The 24633-nt window shown below is 43.5% G+C and overlaps 2 protein-coding genes across 3 annotated transcripts; one reads left to right on the top strand and one right to left on the bottom strand.

Annotated features, from left to right (window-relative positions):
- The first annotated feature begins 864 nt into the window (after positions 1–864).
- nuak2 (NUAK family, SNF1-like kinase, 2) lies at positions 865–17845 on the top strand. Its single transcript, XM_029694091.1, has 6 exons — positions 865–1533; positions 11814–11934; positions 12355–12506; positions 13907–13972; positions 14255–14507; positions 14667–17845. Exons 1-6 carry the CDS (start codon positions 1291–1293, stop codon positions 15725–15727), a joined length of 1896 nt encoding a protein of 631 aa, XP_029549951.1. The 5' UTR covers positions 865–1290; the 3' UTR covers positions 15728–17845.
- Positions 17846–18087: 242 nt separating this feature from the next.
- On the bottom strand, positions 18088–23182 carry ccnd3 (cyclin D3). Of its 2 annotated transcripts, XM_029694093.1 has the most exons (7): positions 22835–23182; positions 22613–22715; positions 21275–22352; positions 20451–20666; positions 20028–20187; positions 19045–19187; positions 18088–18737 (listed from the first exon to the last, which is right to left on the bottom strand). In XM_029694093.1, the coding sequence occupies exons 3-7, from the start codon at positions 21512–21514 to the stop codon at positions 18576–18578; spliced, it is 921 nt and encodes a 306-aa protein (XP_029549953.1). In that variant the 5' UTR covers positions 21515–22352; positions 22613–22715; positions 22835–23182; the 3' UTR covers positions 18088–18575. The 2 variants fall into 2 exon arrangements, with proteins under 2 accessions (XP_029549953.1, XP_029549952.1); XM_029694092.1 differs by having other exon boundaries at positions 22613–23182.
- Positions 23183–24633: the final 1451 nt, after the last annotated feature.

Genomic DNA, 24633 nt, shown 5'->3' with positions numbered 1-24633 from the left:
ACATTTTAGCAATTCCATTTACTTTTGATAATTAACTATATTTAAAACCAAATACTTTTAGACTTTTACTCAAGGAGTATTTTGCTGGGTGACTTTTACTTGAGTCATTTTCTATTAATTAAGGTATCTTTACTTTTACTGAAGTATGACAATTGAGTACTTTTTCCACTACTGACTCTAATCCATGCACATAGCCTGGCAAACAGCTGGCAATGTTGAAGAGAACAGATAAGAACTTGTGAAACTAAATGTAGGAACATTTTCTTTGTGAGGAACAGATGCACCTGATTTAGCTTGCCTGACATTTTGGGACTGTTGGTGCAGTGTTTTGCATTGGCAGAAAACGAAATAATGCCGAGTTCAAGAACAACTGGGAACTGAGAAATCTCCGACTTAACTTCAGTGCGTTCAAAACAACTGGGAACTCGTAAAAAAACGAGCTCCGAATGGGAAAATCGTTTTGAACGGTCATCGAACTCGGAATTCCAAGTAGGAAACCCGGGCATCTTTCTACAGCTCAGACTTTCCGACCTGAAGCTCACTGACGTCATGATTTGACCTTGTTGTTTTTTCGAGTTCCCAGTTCAAAACAACTGGGAACTCGGAAAAATACGTGGTCAAATCATGACGTCAGTGATCTTCAGGTCTAGACTGAGGCACGAGTTCTCGAGTTGGAATTCCGAGTTGGATGACCGTTCAAATACATTTTTCACAGTCGGAGCTCGTTTTTTCTGAGTTCCCAGATGTCTTGAATGCACTGAAGTCGGAAGTCTGATAATTCCGACTTCCCAGTTCCCAGTTGTTTTGAACATATTACCCGAACTCCGCCCACAATGATGCCTTGTTCAACTGGGAACTCGGAAATCTCCGACTTCAGTGTGTTTAAGACAACTAGGAACTCGGACAAAAATGTGCTCCGAGATGGGGAAATTTGTATGAACGGTCATTCAACTTGAAATTACAATTCGAGAACTTCAGCTCTGACGTCCCGACCTGTAGATCGCCGATGTCATGACTTCACCTCGGTTATTTCCGAGTTCCCAGTTGTCTGGAAAGCACCATGAAGCTCACACGCCTCCTGGTAAAACAACAGCAAATGGGCAACGATGCCTGTTTATTGGATATTCAAATAGGAGGAGTGGTCACCTTCATCGACTTCATGAAACCAACACAGAAGACAAGGCCACCTGATGAGGAGTATATACAACAAAATACATGTTTTAAATGTGTTATATTTGTATAGTCTAGCCATTCAACTGTAGGAGAAATAAAAAGTGGTTGCAATCTATAATGGATCCTAACGATTTCAACAGTGGTGGGCGATCATCAACTTTATCCGACAATAGACAGCAGTTACCTGGTCATGGCCACTCGCTTGTTAGAAAATCGGTCTCCGAGGCACCCGTGAAAAGGCAAGCGGTGAAGAGACATCATCATAAACACAATCTGAAGCATCGGTATGAATTTCTTGAAACTCTTGGAAAAGGGACTTACGGAAAAGTGAAAAAAGCAATCGAGAGATCCGGTAGAATGGTACGTTTTTTTTAATGCTTATTCTCATTTTCAAATTTGTTATGAGTAGCCTTTTTAAATATTTCATGATTTGTCATTACAATTTCATAAAATGTTTAGGCCTTTAATTAATCTGTTGGCCTACTTTGTTGGTTTAATTATGTAGACTGTTGTATTTATTATTTGTACATTATACCGATATCCTACATTCTGTGATACTTTTGGTAATGTAGTGTATGTGGGCACCTGCTCCTCGAACATCCCATTACAAAATCATAGGCATTAAAATGGAGTTGGTCTACCCTTTGCTGATATAATAGCCTTGACTCTTCTGGGAAGGCTTTCCACTAGATGTTGGAACACTGCTGCAGGGACTTGCTTCCTTTCAGCTTCAAGAGCATTAGTGAGGTCGGGCACTGATGTTGGGCAAGTAGGCCTGGCTTGCAGTCAGCGTTCCAATTCATCCCGAGGTGTTCGATGGGGTTGAGGTAAGGGCTCTGTGCAGGCCAGTCAAGTTCTTCCACACTGATCTCGACAAACCATTTCTGCATGGACCTCGCTTTGTGCATGGGGGCATTGTCATGCTGAAACAAGAAAAGGCCTTCCCCAAACTGTTGCCACGAAGTTGGAAGCACATAATTGTCTAGAATGTCATTGCTGTAGCGTTAAGATTTCCCTTCAATGGAACAAAGGGGCCTAGCCAGAACTATGAAAAACAGCCCCAGACCATTATTCCTTCTGCACCAAACTTTACAGTTGGCACTATGCATTGGGGCAGGTAGCGTTCTCCTGGCATCCACCAAACCAAGGTATGTCCGTCGGGCTGCCAGATGGTGAAGCGTGATTCATCACTCCAGAGAACGCTTTTCCACTGCTCCAGAGTCCAATGGCGGCGAGCTTTACACCACTCCAGCCAACGCTTCGCATTGCGCATGGTGATCGTAGGCTTGTGTGCTGCTGCTCGGCCATGGAAACCCATTTCATGAAGCTCCAGACTAACAGTTCTTGTGCTGACGTTGCTTCAAGAGGCAGTTTCGAACTTGGTAGTGAGTGTTGCAACTGAGGACAGACGATTTTTACGCAATACGCTCTTCAGCACTCGGAGGTCCCCTTCTGTGAGCTTGTGTGGCCTACCACTTCGCGGTTGAGCCGTTATTGCTCCTTGACATTTCCACTTCACAATAACATCACTTACAGTTGACCAGGGCAGAAATTTCACGAACTGACTTGTTGGAAAGGTGGCATCCTATGACGGTGCCATGTTGAAAGTCACTGAGCTTTTCAGTAAGGCCATTTTACTGCCAATGTTTGGCTGTGTGCTCGATTTTATACACCTGTCAGCAACTGGTGTGGCTGAAATGGCAGAATCCACTCATTTAAAGGGATGTCCACATACTTCTGTGTATATAGTGTATCTGATGCCATGTCAGACCAAATTGTTGTGTTGTACAGAGGAGACTGAAGCAAGCACACGTAATTGTGTATGTTCTGTCATGACTCACTCAAACTACAATGACACAAAACGATGACACACTGAGTGGTTCACCAGGAGCTTGAATAGACTTTCCTTTAAAAACAAAAACAGGTCTTTCCATTAGCACACCCATATCTCCTTTACACTGTAGAAACTCCTAAAGGTGGGTGATCGCCTGCTGGTATTTATAGGCCTGTGTTATTTTGCCCATACCATTTAGCTGTGTGCAGCCTGCATTAGAAAGAGAAACATGTTTTGATGAGACTTTATAAACTGGTAGGCTACAACATCGGCAATAGATTCATTCTGTGATCTTTTCCACACTGTGACCAACCCTTGTTTGGTTGGATCTACTAAGACTAAACATGTCCAGGCTATTGAGCACCCAACATGTCAGAACAAAGAGGCACCAAACTGGCTTGTAGCCTATTCTGCAATGCCTGCCTGGCAGTGAATAGCTCTGTGGGCAGACAGTTGGCAATTTGACACTGGTATCAGAGGTTTCTGGGAAGGCACGCCACTTTCTATTTACCCTCAGTTTTGGAATGTGTTGAGTAAAGATTTAGACAAATGTATGTTTGAGTAAGAGTTCAACGGTTAAGACAACAGGACATGCTCTGGGATGGTTCAGTACAGTCCAATAAACCTCCCACATATCCAGACCATAAAAATGGATGTGCACTTCTTATGTGTCCTAAAGAACATCTTCAAACAGTCTGAGCTCATTGTATTCATTCACCTCTTGGGTACGTTGTATACAAGAATGAGTTACAATGACCGAGTACTTGGCAATACATTTACGTTTTAGTAATTTAGCAGATTCTCTTATCCAGAGCGACTTACAGTAGTGAATGCATACATTTCACGCATTTTTTTATTTATTTTTTGTACTGGCCCCCCCGTGGGAATCGAACCCACAACCCTGGCGTTGCACACACACCATGCTGGCGTTGCAAACACCATGCTCTACCAACTGAGCCACAGGGAAGACTATAGATGACTATGAATGACCTTAATTCAGTACTGACAATTGAGAGCCATACTGGAAAAACACATTGTTATTGTAGTTTCAAACAGGGCATTAAAAGTGTAGTTTTCATCGAATCAAGCACAAGACTGAAATGTGCGTAACATGTTCCTGTGTCAAGGGCAACCGACCTCCAAAAACAATTTAGTGATCCATCAAAATCATCTTTAGACTTGACTGGGGCAGTTACATACATACATACATACATACATGCATGCATGCATACATACATACATACATGCATACATACATACATACATACATACATACATACATACATACATACATACATACATACATACATACATACATTTAATGCAGGGGATCTGAAATGCAGGAGTTGGATGGATAACAACCACTCCCTTGTAGTTTACTAGCATATGTGGGTTAGCAAAGTGAAAGTCGATGTCCCAAAATCTCAACACTTTTGAAGTCCCACATAATCCTGTCCTCATGATATTTATTATGTGTAAAATGTGACACCGAGGTGTAATATGTAGCCCAGATTTGTCCTTGAAAGGATACTGGAGTTTTGGTGTCTCCTGATGGGGTGATAGTTGGTCATCCTAAAATGGCTCTCTAATCTAGGCCTACCTCTCAGGTATGGCGGAGGGACAGCTGGGTAAATTCCCACCTGTCTGAGGTGCATTCCTGTCCTGTAGCCTAGGGGCAAAAAGAGGGGGATGGGAGAATGAGGTAAAAAAAAAACATTTTTTTTTAACTTGTGATTATTCACAATTTGTTTGCTGTCAAACATTCAGTATGTAATTTGTATGTTCAAAACAAGTAATAGATTTGTCAGTATTAACCTCAGTGAACAGTTGCAGCAGTTTTGTAGCCAAAACTAGGCAACATCGGGTCATAACACGATGCCTCTATGGTATAACCTTGGACTTCTGTCATATTGATCAGAAGGAGGGGGGTTAGAGAGAGTGGGAGAGAGGAGGGCAATAGTTATGTGTTAGCTAAAGAAAGTTAATTTATTTGTCACAGAGAGATTAATGGACCCCAACCCTGCATCCTGACCAGTAACGGTGATGTTAAACATCAATATTCAGTTTCACATTTCATTATACTATTCATCATTTACCATTAGCGAAGCAGGAAACACAATTTGTAGGAAAGAACACAAGAGGGGGTTTTATTTTGGGGTTTCCTTTGATGTGGTCACGTCATAGTAATGGATTGTTCCATAAGGAAATAGATATATTTCCATTTAGGGCAATTCCACCATAACAGACAGATGCTCACACCCTTATTGACTGTGGACTAGCACAAAGAGAGTATAGAAGCAGGGAGAAAACAACAGTTGAACATTCTATGCTGACCTTCAAAACATGCATGTGCTGAGGTGTCAAAAAAATAAGTTTGGTTTGTTTGTCCATGAAAGTCCATGCTAAATCAGCTGGGGTTGGGCCCTTTCCAAGCCGTGTGCTGTTAAAGGTTGGACTGGTTACTGTGGGGAAACATCCTGAGAAAATTGAAGAAAGTGATGATTGGAATTCCCCTCCCAAAACTTCTGTATAGACTTTGAAGATAAGTGTCGTGTCTGCATACCTGGCTGGGGTGACTGTATCATCCCACATGGCTTGTTCCACCAAAGGAAGAAGCATTTCTCTCTGCTTCATCTTCCTATATCTTCCAGTCTAATGGCACAGAGATGTGTAACTCGATGCTGGGAGTGACCTTTAATACAATGGAGGGCATCATTTTAATCTACGGGCTCTGTGTACAGCATTATGCGTTCTGCTGCTCCTATCCCTTTGTGAAATCTTGTATGTTTCATATTACATAATCAAAGGAGATTAATCTTCAGGCTAGCCTCCCACAGAGCGTGGGCATCAAACATCACAGTGTGTGTGGGGGCTCTCGAGTGGTGCAGCGGTCTAAGCATCACTACAGACTCTGGTTCGATTCCAGACTGTATCACAACCGGCCGTGATTGGGAGTCCCATAGGGCGGGGCACAATTGGCCCAGTGTCGTCTGGGTTAGAGTTTGGCCGGGGTAGGCCGTCATTGTAAATAAGAATTTGTTCTTAACTGACTTGCCTAGGTAGGTAGATAAATAAATAAAATTGGTCCTTGCCACAGTGTTTTACAGGGCCAGTATTTGGTGGCTATACTCCACCTGTATTGAGGAATAACACACTAACATTACATTAACACTGGCTCAGTGTGACTTGAACATTAGTTTTGCCATGAATCCAGTCAACAGACACAACAACCGAAGGATTCATCCTGAGGTAAGTAAAATTGATAGGAGAAGACGTATCCAGACTATGACTCATAGGAAGAGGCCATGAGTGTGAAGGTCTTGTCTGGCATTCCTCCTCCTGTCACGGAGTGTTTCTGTGGTCTTTATTAGGGTGAATGTGAAGGGCTAAAGAAGACCATGTTCTCTAACCATCGGCTGCCCCTCATTACCCCCTCTTCTCTCCTTTGATATACTTTTACGCACTCTGGGTCGGTGTGGAATCCCATACATCTAAACAAGCCTGCATCACATAGGCTAAGACACATTCCTTCATGTACACATGGATATAGTGCAATCTATTACACACACCAATTATACATACAACAATATAAAAGGCATATAGGTAAACATTAGCACCAATCACAGATAGCATCTCAACACGCATGTTTCACACAGGCAACCATATACACACAGATATGCTGACATTTAGTTACACACCTGCATGTTTACATGCAGTCACACCCTGATGCATGTGTGCATTTAAACTCTGTCACTTCTATTCAAATTATCTAATTCTGGGGGCCTCACTGACGTCATACGAGACAATGCATTTCATCGCAACAGCCAGCACTGTCCCTCCTTCTACTGCCCTGTCACAGTAGCACTGTGGATGTTTTCAGGTAACACTTTCAGCCCTATAATCCTCAGGCTATGGAAGGGTAAAGCTAAACTAAGTTTCTGATTGCTCCTTTCATTTGGATAAATTGTATCTAATCTACATGTTGCCTAACCTCTTCCCCAGGCTACATGTTGCCTGACACACTTGGCTAGGTTTTAAAAAACAAACAATTACTCACTTTCTTTTAGTTTATTTTCTTTGTAAACTCGGCAAAGAAAGAAACGTCCCTTTTTTCAGGACCCTTTCTTTCAAAGATAATTCGTAAAAATCAAAATAACTTCACAGATCTTCACTGTAAAGGGTTTAAACACTGTTTCCCATACTTGTTCAATGAACCATAAACAATTAATGAACATGCACCTGTAGAACGGTCGTTAAGACACTAACAGCTTACAGACAGTAGACAATTAAGGTCACAGTTATGAAAACTTAGGACACTAAAGAGGCCTTTCTACTGACTCTGAAAAATACCAAAATAAAGATGCCCAGGGTCCCTGCTCATCTGCGTGAACGTACCTTATGCATGCTGCAAGGAGGCATGAGGGCTGCAAGGAGGCATGAGGACTGCAGATGTGGCCAGGGCAATAAATTGCAATGTCTGAACTGTGAGACGCCTAAGACGGCGCTACAGGGAGACAGGACGGACAGCTGATCGTCCTCCCAGTGGCAGACCACGTGAAACAACACCTGCACGGGATCGGTATATCCGAACATCACACCTGCAGGACAGGTAAAGGATGGCAACAACAACTGCCCGAGTTACACCAGGAACGCACAATCCCTCCATCAGTGCTCAGACTGTCTGCAATAGGCTGAGAGAGGCTGGAGTGAGGGCCTGTTGTAAAGCAGATCCTCACCAGACAACGTCGCCTGTGGGTACAAAGCCACCGTCGCTGGACCAGACAGGACTGGCAAAAAGTGCTCTTCACTGACAGGTTGTGGTTTTGTCTCACCAGGGGTGATGGTCAGATTCTTGTTTATCGTCGAAGGAATGAGCGTTACACCGAGGCCTGTACTCTGGAGCGGGATCAATTTGGAGGTGGAGGGTCCGTCATGGTCTAGGGCGGTGTGTCACAGCATCATCGGACTGAGCTTGTTGTCATTGCAGGCAATCTTAACGCTGTGCGTTACAGGGAAGACATCTTCCTCCCTCATATGGTACCCTTCCTGCAGGCTCATCCTCTTTTCTCTGTATATATCAATGATGTCGTTCTTGCTGCGGCTGACTCTCTGATCCACCTCTAAGCGGACGACACCATTCTGTATACTTCTGGCCCTTCCAGAAGTATACAAACCTCCAAACGAGCTTCAACGCCATACAACACTCCTTCCGTGGCCTCCAACTGCTCTTAAATGCTAGTAAAACGAAATGCATGCTCTTCAACCAATCGCTGCCCGCACCCGCCCGCCCGCCTAGCATCACTACTCTGGATGGTTCTGACTTAGAATATGTGGACAACTATAAATACCTAGGTGTCTGGTTATACTGTGAACTCTCCTTCCAGACTCACATCAAGCATCTCCAATCTAGAATTAAATCTAGAATCGGCTTCCCATTTCGCAACAAAGCCTCCTTCAGTCATGCCGCCAAACATACCCTTGTAAAACTGACTATCCTACCGATCCTTGACTTCGGCGATGTCATTTACAAAATAGCCCCCAACACTCTCTACTCAGCAAATTAGATGTAGTCTATCACAGTGCCATCCGTTTTGTCACCAAAGCCCCATATACTACCCACCACTGCGACCTGTATGCTCTCGTTGGCTGGTCCTCGCTAAATATTCGTCCCCAAACCCACTGGCTCCAGGTCATCTATAAGTCTTTGCTAGGTAACGCCCGCCTTATATTAGCTCACTGGTCACCATAGCAACACCCACACGTAGCACGCGCTCCAGTAGGTATATTTCACTGGTCATCCCCAAAGCCAACACCACCTTTGGCCCCCTATCCTTCCAGTTCTCTGCTGCCAATGACTGGAACAATTTGCAAAAATCACTGAAGCTGGAGACTTATATCTCCCTCACTAACTTCAAGCATCGGCTGTCAGAGCAGTTAACGATCGCTGCAGCTGTACACAGCTTATCTGTAAATAGCCCATCCAACCAACTACCTACCTCATCCCCATATTTTTTGTTTTACTGCTCTTTTGCACACCAGTATTTTAACTTGCACATCCTCATATGCACATACATATGAGGACATATGCCACCCCCGTGCTTCACGGTTGGGATGATGTTCTTCGGCTTGCAAGCATTCCCCTTTTTCCTCAAAACATAACGATGGTCATTATGGCCAAACAGTTCAATTTTTGTTTCATCAGACCAGAGGACATTTCTCCAAAAAGTACGATCTTTGTCCCCATGTGCAGTTGCAAACCGTAGTCTGGCATTTTTATGGCGGTTTTGGAGCAGTGGCTTCTTCCTTGCTGAGCGGCCTTTCAGGTTATGTCGATATAGAACTCGTTTTACTGTGAAGATAGGCCTTGAAATAGATCCACAGGTACACCTCCAATTGACTGAAATTATGTCAATTAGCCTATCAGAAGCTTCTACAGCCAGGACATAATTTTCTGGAATTTTCCAAGCTGTTTAAAGGCACAGTCAACTTAGTGTATGTGAACTTTTGACCCACTGGAATTGTGATACAGTGAAATAATCTGTCTGCAAACAATTGTTGGAAAAATTACTTGTCATGCACAAAGTAGATGTCCTGACCGGCATGTCAAAACTATAGTTTGTTAACAAGAAATTTGTGGAGTGGTTGAAAAACACATTTATTTTGCTCCGATCTAAGTGTATATAAACTTCCGACTTCAACTGTATATCACTCGTGTAAATTGTAATTACTTCGCCACTTTTGGCCTATTTATTGCCTTACCTCCTTACTTCATTTGCACACACTGTATACAGATTTTTCTATTGTGTTATTGACTGTACGTTTGTTTATCCCATGTGTAACTGTGTTTTTGTCGCACTGCTTTGCTTTATCTTGGCCAGGTCGCAGTTGTAAATGAGAACTTGTTCTCAACTGGTCTACCTGGTTAAATAAAGGTGAAATGACCTTCCAGCATGACAATTCCACCAGCCATACTGCTCGTTCTGTGCGTGATTTCCTGCAAGACAGGAATGTCAGTGTTCTGCCATGGCCAGCGAAGAGCCCGGATCTCAATCCCATTGAGCATGTCTGGGACCTGTTGGATCGGAGAGTGAGGGCTAGGGCCATTCCCCCCCAGAAATGTCCGGGAACTTGCAGGTGCCTTGGTGGAAGAGTGGAGTAACATCTCACAGCAAGAACGGGCAAATCTGGTGCAGTCCATGAGGAGATGCACTGCAGTACTTAATGCAGCTGGTGGCCACACCAGATACTGACTGTTACTTTTGATTTTGACCCCCCCCCCCCTTTGTTCAGGGACACATTATTCAATTTCTGTTAGTCACATGTCTGTGGAACTTGTTCATTTTATGTCTCAGTTGTTGAATCTTATGTTCATACAAATATTTACACATAAGTTTGCTGAAAATAAACACGGTTGACAGTGAGCGGACGTTTCTTTTTTTGCTGTGTTTATTATCTTTTACCAGATCTAATTCTCCTACATTCCTTTCGCATTTCCACAAACTTCAAAGTGTTTTCTTTCAAATAGTACCAAGAAAATGCATATCCTTGCTTCAGGGCCTGAGCTACAGGCAGTTAGATTTGGGTACGTCATTTTAGGCGATTTTATAATTCTTTTAAATATATATTTTTTAACTTTTTAAAAAAAAATTTTTTTTTTTAAAGGGGCCGATCCTTAAGAGGTTTTAAATCTTCCTGGCAGGCCCCTTTGTTACCATTGTATGGATTTTAACATCTTGATTAACTGTCTTACATTGTGCTGTTTGGTTTATGTGACATTCCCTTGGCAGGACTTGCTACATTATTTAGTATATTGATTGTCTTTGAGAATAAACTGATTCATGTTTAACCTGTCAGTGATGGTGGATGCTTTTATATCAGGCGTGTCAAACTCATTCCATGGAGGGCCTAGTGCAGGGATCTTCAACTAGATTTATACCTGGGATGATTTTATTGTTATTTATAACTTTTTTTGGGGAGCGGATGGTCAGGGTAATAAGTCCCTGTTCTGATGCACGACACAACGCTAAGACATGGTATATTGGCCATATATCACAACCCCCTGAGGTGCCTTATCACTGTTTATAAATGGGTTACCAATGTAATTAGAGCAATAAAAAGAATTGTTCTGTCATAGCCATGGTATATCAGACTGTATACCACGGGTATCAGACAATCAGCATTCAGAGCTCTAACCACCCAGTTTCTTTTAAATGTTTTATTACAAATCTTTTGTAGATTGCAAATTGACTGCAAGAAGCCCAAACACATGTTTGACTAAAACATAATAATTTCTAACCTTGCTTACATTTGTATACGGTCATGTGTCTCTGTTATTTGTGGGACTACTTGGGAACAGATTTCAGTAGGAAAAAAATTACAGCCTTTTATGTCCAACAATAATACAATTTTGCTCAGAAAACTTGGGGGGGGGGGGAATTTGTCTCGTGGGCCACCAGTTGGAAAACCCTGGCCTAGTGTCTGCTGGTTTGTTTTTTTCCTTTCAACTAAGACCTAGACGACCAGGTGAGGGGAGTTCCTTACTAATCAGTGACCTTAATTCTAGTCTTTTACTTTTTAGATTTGAGTGTATTGTTCGATTTTGCTACACCCGCAATAACATCTGCTAAATATGTGTATGCGACCAATAAAATGTGGGAGGAGCGAAAACCCGCAGACACTTTGACGTGTGCATTATACGATCATATTACAATGAAAATGACATGCAATTTAAAGTAAACACAGTTTGTTCTAATGCATACCTTTCTCAAAGCCTTATTTTATTTTTCTTCTCTTTACCTTTACCCAGGTTGCCATTAAGTCCATCAGAAAGGAGAAGATCCAGGATGAGCAGGACCTAGTGCACATTCGCAGAGAGATTGAGATCATGTCCTCACTCAATCACCCCTACATCATCACCATATATGAAGGTACATACGTCTGTCTCAAATCCCAATGAGGGATTTTTTTAAATTTAATTTGCCCATTATTTAGACAGGGAAGTCGCATTGAGACCCAGGTTGCGGTCAGCCCTGTTGATTTTACAATAGTCACGCACAGATACAATAGTAAAACTTCTCGGGAACAAAACAATAAGATGTGATCAAATTGCATATGCAATGAAACGTGACACCTGAATAAGATTTTTCACACTGAACTCTGTGGAGCAGAGTCTGGTCACGGAAGACCTTTGTTTGAGATTGATCCGTTCTTGGTTACATAATCCGCTGCAGTGCCGTCTGAGCTTCCCAATTCCCCATCACCACTGACGTGTTTTCCCTGTAACAACCCATCCCGCCTACGTTGCCGTGTACCTTTGTTTGACTGTTTTCCTGTGTGTGGCCTCGCAGTGTTCGAGAACAAGGACAAGATTGTGATTGTGATGGAGTATGCTAGCCGAGGTGACCTTTACGACTACATCTCTGAAAAGCAGAGGATCTCAGAACGCGAGGCCAGACACTTCTTCAGACAAATCGTGTCAGCTGTACACTACTGCCACAGGGTAAGGCATTGCATCGCTATTAGTCTGTCTTGACAGTGTATGAGATTTGGTTCTGAGATTAGCCTACATCTCTGTACACTTGTTTCGTATTTACCAATAGAGTGGTCTCATATAATTACAGCCATCTCGTTTTTCTTAAATCAGCCTAAACAAAGAACAGACCACTGTTAAATCTCCATCAGTGCCCACAACATGCTGTACCTCATGGGCATATTTGTGACTGGGCACACAGGGACAGTAAGTAGGCAGGGAACCCCACTAGCCTGCCCACTCATCAGCCTCCTCCCTAGAGTGCTGGCAAAGCCACCCTGGCAGTTACATAATGGGCATCATTCACCGTCGGCCAGCTCTGTAGGGTGAAATGAACCGTTAGGTTTATGGAGAGTCAGCGTCAGGGCCAAAGGCCATTCGTCTCAACACAATCACACACATACACACCCTCTCTCTGTCTCTCTCTCTCTCTAATGAGGATGCGAGGGAACAGACAGGCTCTGTGAACACACACACACACACATGCACACACACATCTACTCGTTACTCCCCCAAGGCCCATAGTAGTGTCGCAAACAATCACGGTGTCTAGAATACTTGGTGTAATAGTATACTGTTTTTCTGTACATTACCGTAAGAACCACTTAGGCCTGTTCTCTGTGAGGTAGGAGGAGTTTAATACCATATAAAACTGACCTGAGTTGACAAAGTGAAGGAAATGGGCCGGTAAAAGCGCTCTTTCTGCTACCCAGCTGTCTATTCTGTTTGTCTTTTGTCAGATATGCCAATATTTGAGGTACTTTATTGCTGTATGAAATTGCTCTTAGGCTGGTTGTTTAATGTTAGAATATTGTTGGTCCAATAAAATGTGGTCCCTCATTAAGTCAACTATTTGTATTATCAATTTGATGTACAGTACATTTAGAAACAAATGTATATCAAATCAATAAGTAGTATGTTCTGAACCCTTTTTACAGTTACTAAAAGCATTTTTCTATGTTCACTGGCTCTTGTATGTTTTCTTTACCTCAATGCAACATCAAATTTAAAATGGAAATTCCACCTAGTTAAAAATGTAGCACATTTTTGAGCGATTGTAACAGGAGTTGCAAGACAAATAGTTTGATTTGCATTTCTTGAAGTTGAACTAAATTTAAGCTCTTGCTCCACGCCTGTCAGAGGCATGCCCCCCTGTAGAGTGGAGGACAATGGAGCATAGCTGACATTCCAGAACAATCTTCTGTTGGGAACAACCTCTGTTCTGACCCAAATGTTGAGGGCTTCACTCTTTTTTTTCTTCTTTTTTTTAACACATTGTGGGCAAATAGCAAAGACTCATATCAGCCAACTTAGGTGTCAACTGTGTCAACATGAAGACCTTAATAGTTTATCTTCTTCTCATCACACAGAATGGGATAGTACATCGGGACTTGAAGCTGGAGAACATTTTACTAGATGGAAAGGGCAATATTAAGGTATGGACAAAGGGCTACTGTGTCTTAGCACCTGTGACAATCTACAATCTTTAGCATTTGCGCACCTGAGGCATTCACACGTAGGTCACTCTCATACCTGCACAGTTCACACTGCAGTGTTGCTTGGATAATTTACACATGACCAACTCTCACATACTGGTGGAAAACGATTCCTGTCATCCACTCCAATTCGGTTCTCTACTTTCACTTGTTTGTAGTTCCTAGTGTTCATTGAATAGTGATTGTACCTAAGGGAAAACTTCTATTTGATTGTTGTTCCAGATTGCTGACTTTGGGCTGTCCAACCTGTACCATGGTGATGAGTACCTGCAGACGTTTTGTGGCAGCCCTCTGTATGCTTCTCCAGAGATCGTTAACGGGCGGCCATACAAAGGGCCCGAGGTGGACACCTGGTCGCTGGGCGTTCTGCTCTACACCCTGGTCCATGGGGCCATGCCCTTCGATGGGCAAAACTACAAGAACCTGGTCCAGCAGATTAGCACTGGAAACTACCGCAAACCCACCAACCCTTCAGGTGAGTCTTTTACAGAGTATAGCCTCTCCTAACTGGGATGTAGTTCTGCCATGTAGTGGTGTGTGGTGTGTGTGTGTGTGTTAAAGTTATATCCTATTGTAGCCCAGCAGAGCTGTATCAGTTGAAAATACTGGTGTATGTTCTTTCTCCCTGTCTCAGATGCCTGTGGGCTGATTCGCTGGATGCTAATGGTGAATCCTGAGCGCAGAGCTACCATAGAGGAGATCGCTGGACACTGGTGGCTCAACTGGGGTTACCAGAAACCCCTACTGGCCGAGAGTGAGAATGCAACATTGCTACAACCAAGTGAGAAGACCACTGCATCCACACAGCAGCCTGGAGGCCTTGCCAGCATTGCCAGTTGGCTGCGTCGAAACTCCCGGCCTTTACTGGAGAACAGCTCCAAGGTGCGCTGTCTGTTGCGGTCCCACGGGAGCGGTGGAGGGGACGTGGTGCGTCAGCGGTCCCTACGGAGGTCACGCAAGGAGAACAACGTGTCCCAGACCATGAATGATGGGGCCACCGCTCGGCCCTCCAAGGGCATACTGAAGAGACGAGGCAGCCTGAAGCAGAAGGCCCTCAGCGAGGCTACAACCCCAGTGATGGAGGAACCAGTGAGGGACTATGAACTCTCCACCCCGGCCCAGCCCCCGCCTGTTGCATCGCTGCCCCGCAAAGGCATCTTGAAGAAACCAGCCGAGCGAGAGTCTGGCTACTACTCTTCCTCCCCAGACAGCAGTGACTCTGCCCAGACACCCCAGGCCCAGCTCTGCCCCTCAGCACCGCCCCACCGAAAGGGCATCCTGAAGCGCCACGGCAAGTTCTCTTCAGGCCTACTGCAGGAGTTTGGGTCTCTGGACCAGCTGGCGTCTTCCCTGCCAAGGGGGGGCACGAGAGCACGACCCAGCGGGGCAATCAGCGAGGACAGCATCCTCTCCTCAGAGTCCTTTGACCAGCTGGATCTGCCTGACCGCGTCGGGCCAGCGGCACCCAGCGAACGCCTAGCCAAGGGCACCATGAGGGGCTGCGTGTCCGCTGACAACCTCCTGGACATCCGAGAAGAGGGGCTTGGGCAAGACCTGCTGAGGCAGAGAGGACCCTGGGACATGGCCTGTTACCAATCTGGGGTGGCTGACAGCGCTTTCTCTATCACAGACTGTGAGAACGTGACAGAAGCCTACAAGCAGGCCATGGTGATCGGAGGAGCTGCAGCCAGCTGAGGACCAGCAAGTGTCCCAGGACAGTATAATATAACATTCTCAAAGGACTGAGGCAGTTGTTTAAAGTTGGCTGATAGCTGAACACATTTGTGGTAATGTGTGACTTGATAGCCAAAGTTGTATAGGAGAAGTGAGTAGCTACAGTAGCCACTTGTGATGCGACATTGTTTTGATGCAGTACTATAAGAACTTTACCAAAAACAGATTATAGCAAAGGGAGAAAGAATCTAGACTCATATCAGACTCATTGCTAGTTTAGACAAACATTGTAAAATAAATGCCTCTCAATTAGTTAACTAGATCAGAGGTTTGAGATATTCCCATTTTTTTGTTTCTTTGCCAGGGATATCCAGACTTTTCAATACAATAGTTTTTTCAGGGACTAAATGTTTGGTCAGAAAAACAGAGGGTACACGGTGTTTTTCAAAAATATTGGTAGCTGTTAATTGTGACATTTTGTCTGGACCAAGTTCCAATTGGCTTTGTGGGGTTTTCAATGTTGACTTTTGGATTTTGATTTCAAAATGTAGCATTTTTGTTCAGGGTTTGAGGGAATTGACAGTTTAATACCAAAGCTAAAATGTGAAAACATGTAGAGCACTATTTTTTTCTGTTCAATCACCATGTTAATAAGACAGATTCATCTGGGCCTGCAGAGCTGCGGACTCTACTACTGACTGTTATGGTTCAACTGGAATTTATTTACACCTGGAAAGATGACTCAAAATAATAAGTAAAGGTAATAATGACATCCATTAAAGGAGCCATCTGCAGTTGGTACATCCAATATTAAACATTTAAATTAATGACGAATATAACTTATAGATGCCTCATCAGCTTAGTTCGACTGTTGTACCCCATCAGAACCCAAAATATGAGCTTGTTATACTCCTTTGTTTTAAACAATGTAAATGGAAACAAACACTGTATAGTCTCAAACCATGGTTAAAACTATAATCTTGAAATCATGGATGGTCAGTCCCTTTATACATAGCTCTGTACATTTTGAGTGGTTACATTTCTCCAGCCCCACCCCTCAGCTGTTTACCGGGTTACCGCTTTATTGTTCAAACTGCAGATTGCCCCTTTAAGCCCTGAGGCACACGAGCAAGAACTTGTAGAACCTGCTACTATTCTATTCAGCCTAAATTTACTCGGTGTACAGTGCATTTCAGATGAAAAGGGGGGTTTACAGTAAATGTTAAGTATCTCAGTTTTTTGGCGGGTTAAGTACTGTAGCAGTATTCCAGCTGTTCTCTGGAATTAAACCGTGATCTTTAGCATGTGGTAACTAGTTAATGTGTAACTTCCCCAGACAGTGAACTGAAGAACTAGTTCAGACCGATACATGTGACATTTTTATGAGTTAATTAATTTACAAGGACGGGTCTAAAGGTGCTTTTCGGTTTCCCAGTAACAGCATGTGGCCAAAGACTGGTATTTGTGACTTTGATGTGCCATCTTGGGCATTTCATGATTATGACTAGGATTGATTCAATTTATTCTGTTTTAACACCTTAACATGATTAATACTATGAAAAACTGTGCCTAGGAGCTGCTCAGACTATTGAAACCTGATAATTATATAAAATGTTTATCAGGGTTCACTTGAATGTGGAACAAACTGCACACAAAGCTTCGCACAAGGGGCTACAACATCAAGTTGCTGTTCAATGACTGGAATGTGGTGATTTCTTATTGTTGGTTTTTAATAGGTTGCTTTTATATTTAACACTGTAGGGATAAAGGGAAATAGAACTCTTGGTTTTAGTAGTATACAAGAGCGGTCAACAAAGGAGGTTAAAACAAAGATATTCACACTTTGATGCTCAAACAGATTCAGGTGATTCTTTTTTTCCCCTCAGTATTATACAGGAACTACAAAATGTTCATACAGTTCCATTAAGTGACCTATCAATTGTTAACCAACTCATGTCAACACAACCATAAAAATGTTGCCATGTTAATAGATACAGGTAAATCTAAGCAATTGTGTTTTTCATGAATGGGACATTATCCATGTTTGCCAAAGTGCCCGGCTTATCTGTTGTCAGCTTGTGCGCTGATCTGACTTGGCCCAGTGAATCATTAAAAAAAAAAATATTGAAATGAACTATACCCATATGAATGATTCCTTTATTGTCTTTGACCTCGTTTGGGACATTTATGGTAGTTGTGGCTATACTATTGATTTAGTAGGCTGATTGGTACGCTGATACCAGGAATCAATGCATGGCATTGTTTGTGCTTATCAAACTCTGCTGGCATTAGCCAAGATATAGAGGTGTACTGTAACTGTCCTGAGTGAGTGACTGTTCGCAGGATGAGAGATGTCAGAAGGGGTACTAAATACAACACCATGAAAAGCAGCATTTTATATAATTCATAATGTATTCAGAGAACACCACTCAGCAAACTCACACAGTGCAAACATTGAAATGGAAATTCAGTGTAATACTTCTGGCAATATCACAAATAGCATGTTTTATGTTAAAAAGATAGCCCTGTGTTCCCTGAAGCTAGCGACAGTAACTTAAGTTTTAAAACGTCCTTTAAAAAACCTTAGCAGCAACAGCATAGCAACGACAAAGAACTCAAACACACTGTAAAATATAATGTAAACAGAAAAAAACCTTTGGACATCAAAAAGATCTCCACAATTCATTATGTGTGAACACAGTAATGCTTATAAGACATGTTGTTTCTTATCACATACATTCTTTGTTTTAGTGACTGCCAAAAATAGTCTTACGGGGTAGTTAAGACACCTCCCTCATTATGGTCACAACGGTATAAATAAGCTCCAGTCATTGTTAAGAGAGCAGTTAGTGTCTGCTTGGTGTCATCTCTAGCCCAGTGGTGACAGGTGTACGTCCTGGATGTCAGTGGGGGTGTAGCTGACCTCTGGGCCGGGCGTCCCTGAACGGCAAGCCCCCGGTGCCTGGGGGCAGGGGGGCAGGCTGAGCTCCAGCACACCCTCCAACTGGTCAGAGCAGCAGCAGAGAGACTCCTGTTTGGGGACAGAGCAGTAAAGAAAGAGTTTAAGAATGGTAAAATGAAAGGCTGAAACATCAAACTCCAGAGTCCTCACCAACCAAGGCCCAAAGAAAACACTGACATTTGTACTATTTGTTTCAAAACCAGTTCGCTTGCTTCCTTGAATAAAGGAGGCCTTTTTCTGCACCTTGTAGAGTAGGAGGGGCCAGACAAACAAGGAGGAGTCAGACAAACAAGAAAAATACAGGCATTTGCTTGAAGAGGAAGCAGACAAGGTTAAAAGAAGGAGCAGCAGGTTTCTAGTTAAATATTCGCCTCACCAGATCAATGGCCAAGATGTTGGCTAGCAACTGCATGAGTGAATCATTGGATAGAGCTCCTTCCAGGAGCTTCAGTCTGCGAATGGCAGTGCCCACACTGGCACAGGCAATAGTGGAAGGCAGGAACACAGAGAACTTAAACTCTAAAAGCAGGGAGATAAACGAGAGATCAGCGGAAATGTAATACCTATAGGTTTGACTAGTCTGTTATAGTAATCTGCTTAGATGACAGCAATTGTCAGACCCACTTTGTGGACAAGGAACATAATACCAGGTGTGCAACAGAAAACAATTTCTTAACAATTGTGAGTTAGTGGTTTGGAGCAGACATCATTGATCGCTGAGGCAGAATGCCATAGGAGTAGAGGAATGCTGCCATTATAGACCCGCCCTGACAGACAGACAATAGGAAGTGCTTAAAGACGGTAATTTCTCAAAACCTGAAAATCCAATGGCTTCAGGCAGGAAAGACGAGACAATTAATCAATCTCAGGCAATCCTTTCACCCACACCTCATAGAATAGGTTTCAAAGTCCGGAATGGGCCACATCCAGATACAATAAAACGGCCTATTCAAAATGACCATGACTGTATCCCAGTGACTGGTTGCCTCGGGCAACCTCGTGGGAGATTTGTGGGAAATCAGGCAGTTGAATGGACGGACATGGGTCTTTCACACCGCACAATACAGGATTACACAAACTCACCCCCACCCCCCCACCCCCAAATGAACCGCTGACACATTGTAATCAAAGTTATGGCTGCTGTGTGCCCTTTGTTTGCCTCACACAGAGCCACTTGATTTCTTGAAACAAAAGCTATTATCATCATTAATCAAAGTGCCACGCACATAGAATAACACGCACGTAGAATAACATTGTGATGTTAGTTTTTCTATGATACTTGACTTGTAGGCCTAAATGTTTCTGCATTGCTAAAAGCAAGTCACACATCGCCATGAGTTACCCAATGCCTGTCTCTACCTGTGGCTGCCAGTGCAATGTAGGAGTGGACATGCCTGCGCAAGGCATGGAGGTTGTGAGGGATTATGGGTATGCCATGAAGAATTTGCTCCAGGAAGTCAGAGGGTAACACAGAAGCCAGGTCCCACTCTAACCCTGCCACCACCAAAAGTTCCCACTGCTGCAAAACAGACACACACAATACATTAAATCCAGCATAAGCTCCAACTGCTGCATAACATAAATACATATGTAGGCTATTACAATAACATAAAATAGGCTCCCACTGACAGAAAAGCAGAACAGAGAACTGAAAGTGCATTCAACCTGCTATTACGAAGTAATAACACACTTATTGATGAGTCAAAGCTCATCAAATTTATCAGCCTTTTATTATACTTATGGCAAAAGCACATGGAACTTGTAAACAAATCTTGTGTTTACCAGGAGCTCTGACACTGTAATGGCATTGTCAGTGTAGATGCAGAGCTTGCTGGCACTCAGGGGTACCGTCTCACGCAGTTTTGAGGCCAGGAACATGCAAACAGCACCTAAAAGCTGCAGGTTGGACCTTTGAATAGGGAAGCAACTCATGTAACGGTCCAGATAGTGGATGGCCAAAGGAAACACCTCTTCCTCACACTTCTGCTCCTCGCAAACCTGTTGGAAGAAAGAAGTTTGTTAAACAATGATAAGTAAGGACTTTACTGGTTTCATGGATAGATTTGTTTCTATACACATGCATGTTTCTTGTAGTTTTCTTGTACTCCAATGTCTCTCTCATTTGGTGATTGTATTTTACAGGGGTGTAACTTTGGTTTTAGAAGTGGGGGGGACATAATTATTTTGGATTTTTTTATCCAGTCTTATACACTCTCCAAACAGCCTATCAGACCACGCAGAGTTGTCCGCATGGTCCTAAAGCACACCGTTGCCTTGTTATGTATCACATTGCAATGATAAAACTGGGGGGGGGGACAAATATGCAATTTAAGAATGTGAGGGCGACATGTCCCCCGTCCCCAGTGAAAGTTGCGCCTCTGGTATTTTACCCAATCAGTCCAAGCGAGTACCTCTTACTTTCAGGTGCAATGCAGGCTGATGAGTGCATTAGCTACATAAGAAAGGAAACTGAGACAAGTAACCTTAATATTGGATGACGGTGGTCAATTAAAGAATTACATCCGAGTTGACAGCAGAATCCTATCAAAATTAACACTAACCGTGACCTGAATGTCATTCACTTTGGATATTTTGTCATACATTACCTGTAGCATCCATACTGCCAATATTCTCCGCATATATGGCTGAATGTCTGTCTGAATCGTGCCGAAGTATGATGGTGAGGCCCGACTGGTCTTTTCCAGTGACAGAAGGTTCTGCAATGCTCGATGGTCCTGTGTCAGGGTCGGGTCAGAGCTGGCCCGAAGAGCAGCAGAATTCATATATTCGGTGGTGCTTTCTGAGGCGGCTTGGAATCGTCCATCCTCGTGACACAACAACTCCATTAGAGGGTTGTTGGACAACGTTAGTAGGGTCTCCCTCAGTTAGCTAGCTTAGCTAACAAACTCAATATGTTAATTGGCGTTAGCGAAGTTTTTTACCTCTGCCTCCCTCTCAGCTACTATAGCTAGCTAACAGAGCAGAAATGTTCTGGATTTTCTGAAAATTCAGAATGTCCTTTGTCGTCAAATAGTAGGTCGGGTTCCTTTCCTCTCATTCACATGACTTTAGTTCGCTAATGTTATATATGTGAACTCTAACGTGTAGAAGCGAGATGCGAAACGCTATATGCCCTCGCGCCCCCTAGCACCATGGGAATTTCAAACGCAGCTCGAGCTGTCACACCTTGGAGTCATCTGGTAGGCCAGGCCAGGCCAGGGTACCAGTCAGGGGGGGGGGGGGATTCTGGCCTTTTTTGTGGATGGTAGCAATACAACTTAAGACATCTTACTTAAAACAAAAAAAAACATGTCAACATTTTTATTTTTACAGTAACAGTCAGTCCAAGGCCATTTGTGACAGGCATGGCGGTTTCCAGATCACGGGACCGAGTTCTGCAGCTCCCGACGGGATCTCTGCAGAAATATGGGGTGTGTCTGCAATTTAATCAGCTCCAGCAGAGCATCCTTCTGTTCGGAGGCCAGGTCGGCCTTGTAGTGCTGCGCCATGGTGAGCAGACGTTGGTGCCACCGCACAGAAAGGACACGCATATGCGGAAGAACAGGAAGTGGCCGACCTGGGCATCCAGGACACGGCAGGGCGTATTTCTTGTCCAGTAACCAGTAAGAGTCGCAGGAAAATACTCCATTGTACTCCATCTCTGCCAGTTTGAGCATGGCATCACTGCAAAAAAAAAGAATCCGAGTCATTTGTTTACTGCATTATTTCAATAGAGGACAAGTTGTGGCAAGCCCTGCTGTTCTACTACCTTTAATACTGTACCATACATTCACATTAATTTCCACGTACATAATCAGCGATAGTCAAGCTGCCACGCTTAAACACCAAGTCCCTAACCAAAACGGCAAGCTGAGCAATTACATTAGGGCATCGTAGATCATACAAAACTGCACACATAACTCAGGTAAAAGTGTGTCTCTTACCCGGAATGCACTACAGGGATTGAGCACTTTGTGAGTATGCTACCAATGATGATAGCCTCTCTGAGAATTCATGTTCGAAATTCACAGCTCGGGATCAGGATGCCTGAGTGAGAAAGCGAACCAATGTGTGAAGACACATCCAGTGACACATGAAACATGCTGTTTAGAGTTAGTCGTTAGTTGAACATGTTAAATAGATCATAGTTGATCATTGTTATTTACCTTGAGATAAACACTCAACCTTAGGTATTTTTTGTTTTGTTTATTGGTTAGCATCATAGCTTTTCTGACCACTCAAATCCGTGCTTTCTTTACTAAGGAACCAAAATAACAGTATAAATCTGGTCGAGTTTATATCTGATTAGACAATACTGCCACCCAGTGGCAGCGACTGTAACATGCACCCAGAACAAAATCCAGTATACAGATAGAGAAGTCCACAAACGTTGAATGCCTGACAGCAAAATGTGTATTATCTTAATTACTTTCATTCCACATTATTACATCCTGGAAACCATACATCTACTTATCAACCAAGTTTTCAGATGATCTACCTGACTATATCTCTCCCCTTTGATACATGTTCTTGATTTGTCTCACCTTTGAACCATGCCCCTGGCTTGAAAATATCCTTCTTCAGGGCCATGTACAAGTGGAAGTTTCGTTTTTTTATACTCTGCAATGTCATCTCGTATCTTTGGCAGTAGCACCAAGTTGTAGAACCGTTGGGCCATTCGCTCCTTCAAATTGGCTGCTTTACATGATGATGTATTGTTGTCTTTACCTTCTTGCCATTGGTGCTGTTGTCTGTGCCAAATAATGTTTGGACCATGTTTTGTGCTGTTACCATGTTGTGGTGCTACCATGTTGTTGTCATGTTGTGTTGCTGCCTTGCTATGTTGTAGTCTTAGGTCTCTCTTGATGTAGTGTTGTGTTGTCTCTCTTGTCGAGATGTGTATTTTGTCCTATATTTATATACACTGCTCAAAAAAATAAAGGGAACACTTAAACAATCCATCCTAGATCTGAATGAAATAAATAATCTTATTAAATACTTTTTTCTTTACATAGTTGAATGTGCTGACAACAAAATCACACAAAAATAATCAATGGAAATCCAATTTATCAACCCATGGAGGTCTGGATTTGGAGTCACACTCAAAATTAAAGTGGAAAACCACACTACAGGCTGATCCAACTTTGATGTAATGTCCTTAAAACAAGTCAAAATGAGGCTCAGTAGTGTGTGTGGCCTCCACGTGCCTGTATGACCTCCCTACAACGCCTGGGCATGCTCCTGATGAGGTGGGGGATGGTCTCCTGAGGGATCTCCTCCCAGACCTGGACTAAAGCATCCCCCAACTCCTGGACAGTCTGTGGTGCAACGTGGCGTTGGTGGATGGAGCGAGACATGATGTCCCAGATGTGCCCAATTGGATTCAGGTCTGGGGAACGGGCGGGCCAGTCCATAGCATCAATACCTTCCTCTTGCAGGAACTGCTGACACACTCCAGCCACATGAGGTCTAGCATTGTCTTCCATTAGGAGGAACCCAGGGCCAACCGCACCAGCATATGGTCTCACAAGGGGTCTGAGGATCTCATCTCGGTACCTAATGGCAGTCAGGCTACCTCTGGCAAGCACATGGAGGGCTGTGCGGCCCCCCAAAGAAATGCCACCCCACACCATGACTGACCCACCGCCAAACCGGTCATGCTGGAGGATGTTTCAGGCAGCAGAACGTTCTCCACGGCGTCTCCAGACTGTCACGTCTGTCACGTGCTCAGTGTGAACCTGCTTTCATCTGTGAAGAGCACAGGACGCCAGTGGCAAATTTGCCAATCTTGGTGTTCTCTGGCAAATGCCAAACGTCCTGCACGGTGTTGGGCTGTAAGCACAACCCCCACCTGTGGACGTCGGGCCCTCATACCTCCCTCATGGAGTCTGTTTCTGACCGTTTGAGCAGACACATGCACATTTGTGGCCTGCTGGAGGTCATTTTGCAGGGCTCTGGCAGTGCT

This window comes from Salmo trutta, chromosome 16 (assembly GCF_901001165.1).
Source record: "Salmo trutta chromosome 16, fSalTru1.1, whole genome shotgun sequence".
NCBI classification, from domain to species: Eukaryota; Metazoa; Chordata; class Actinopteri; order Salmoniformes; family Salmonidae; genus Salmo; species Salmo trutta.
This window is presented reverse-complemented; position numbering and strand designations above follow the sequence as displayed.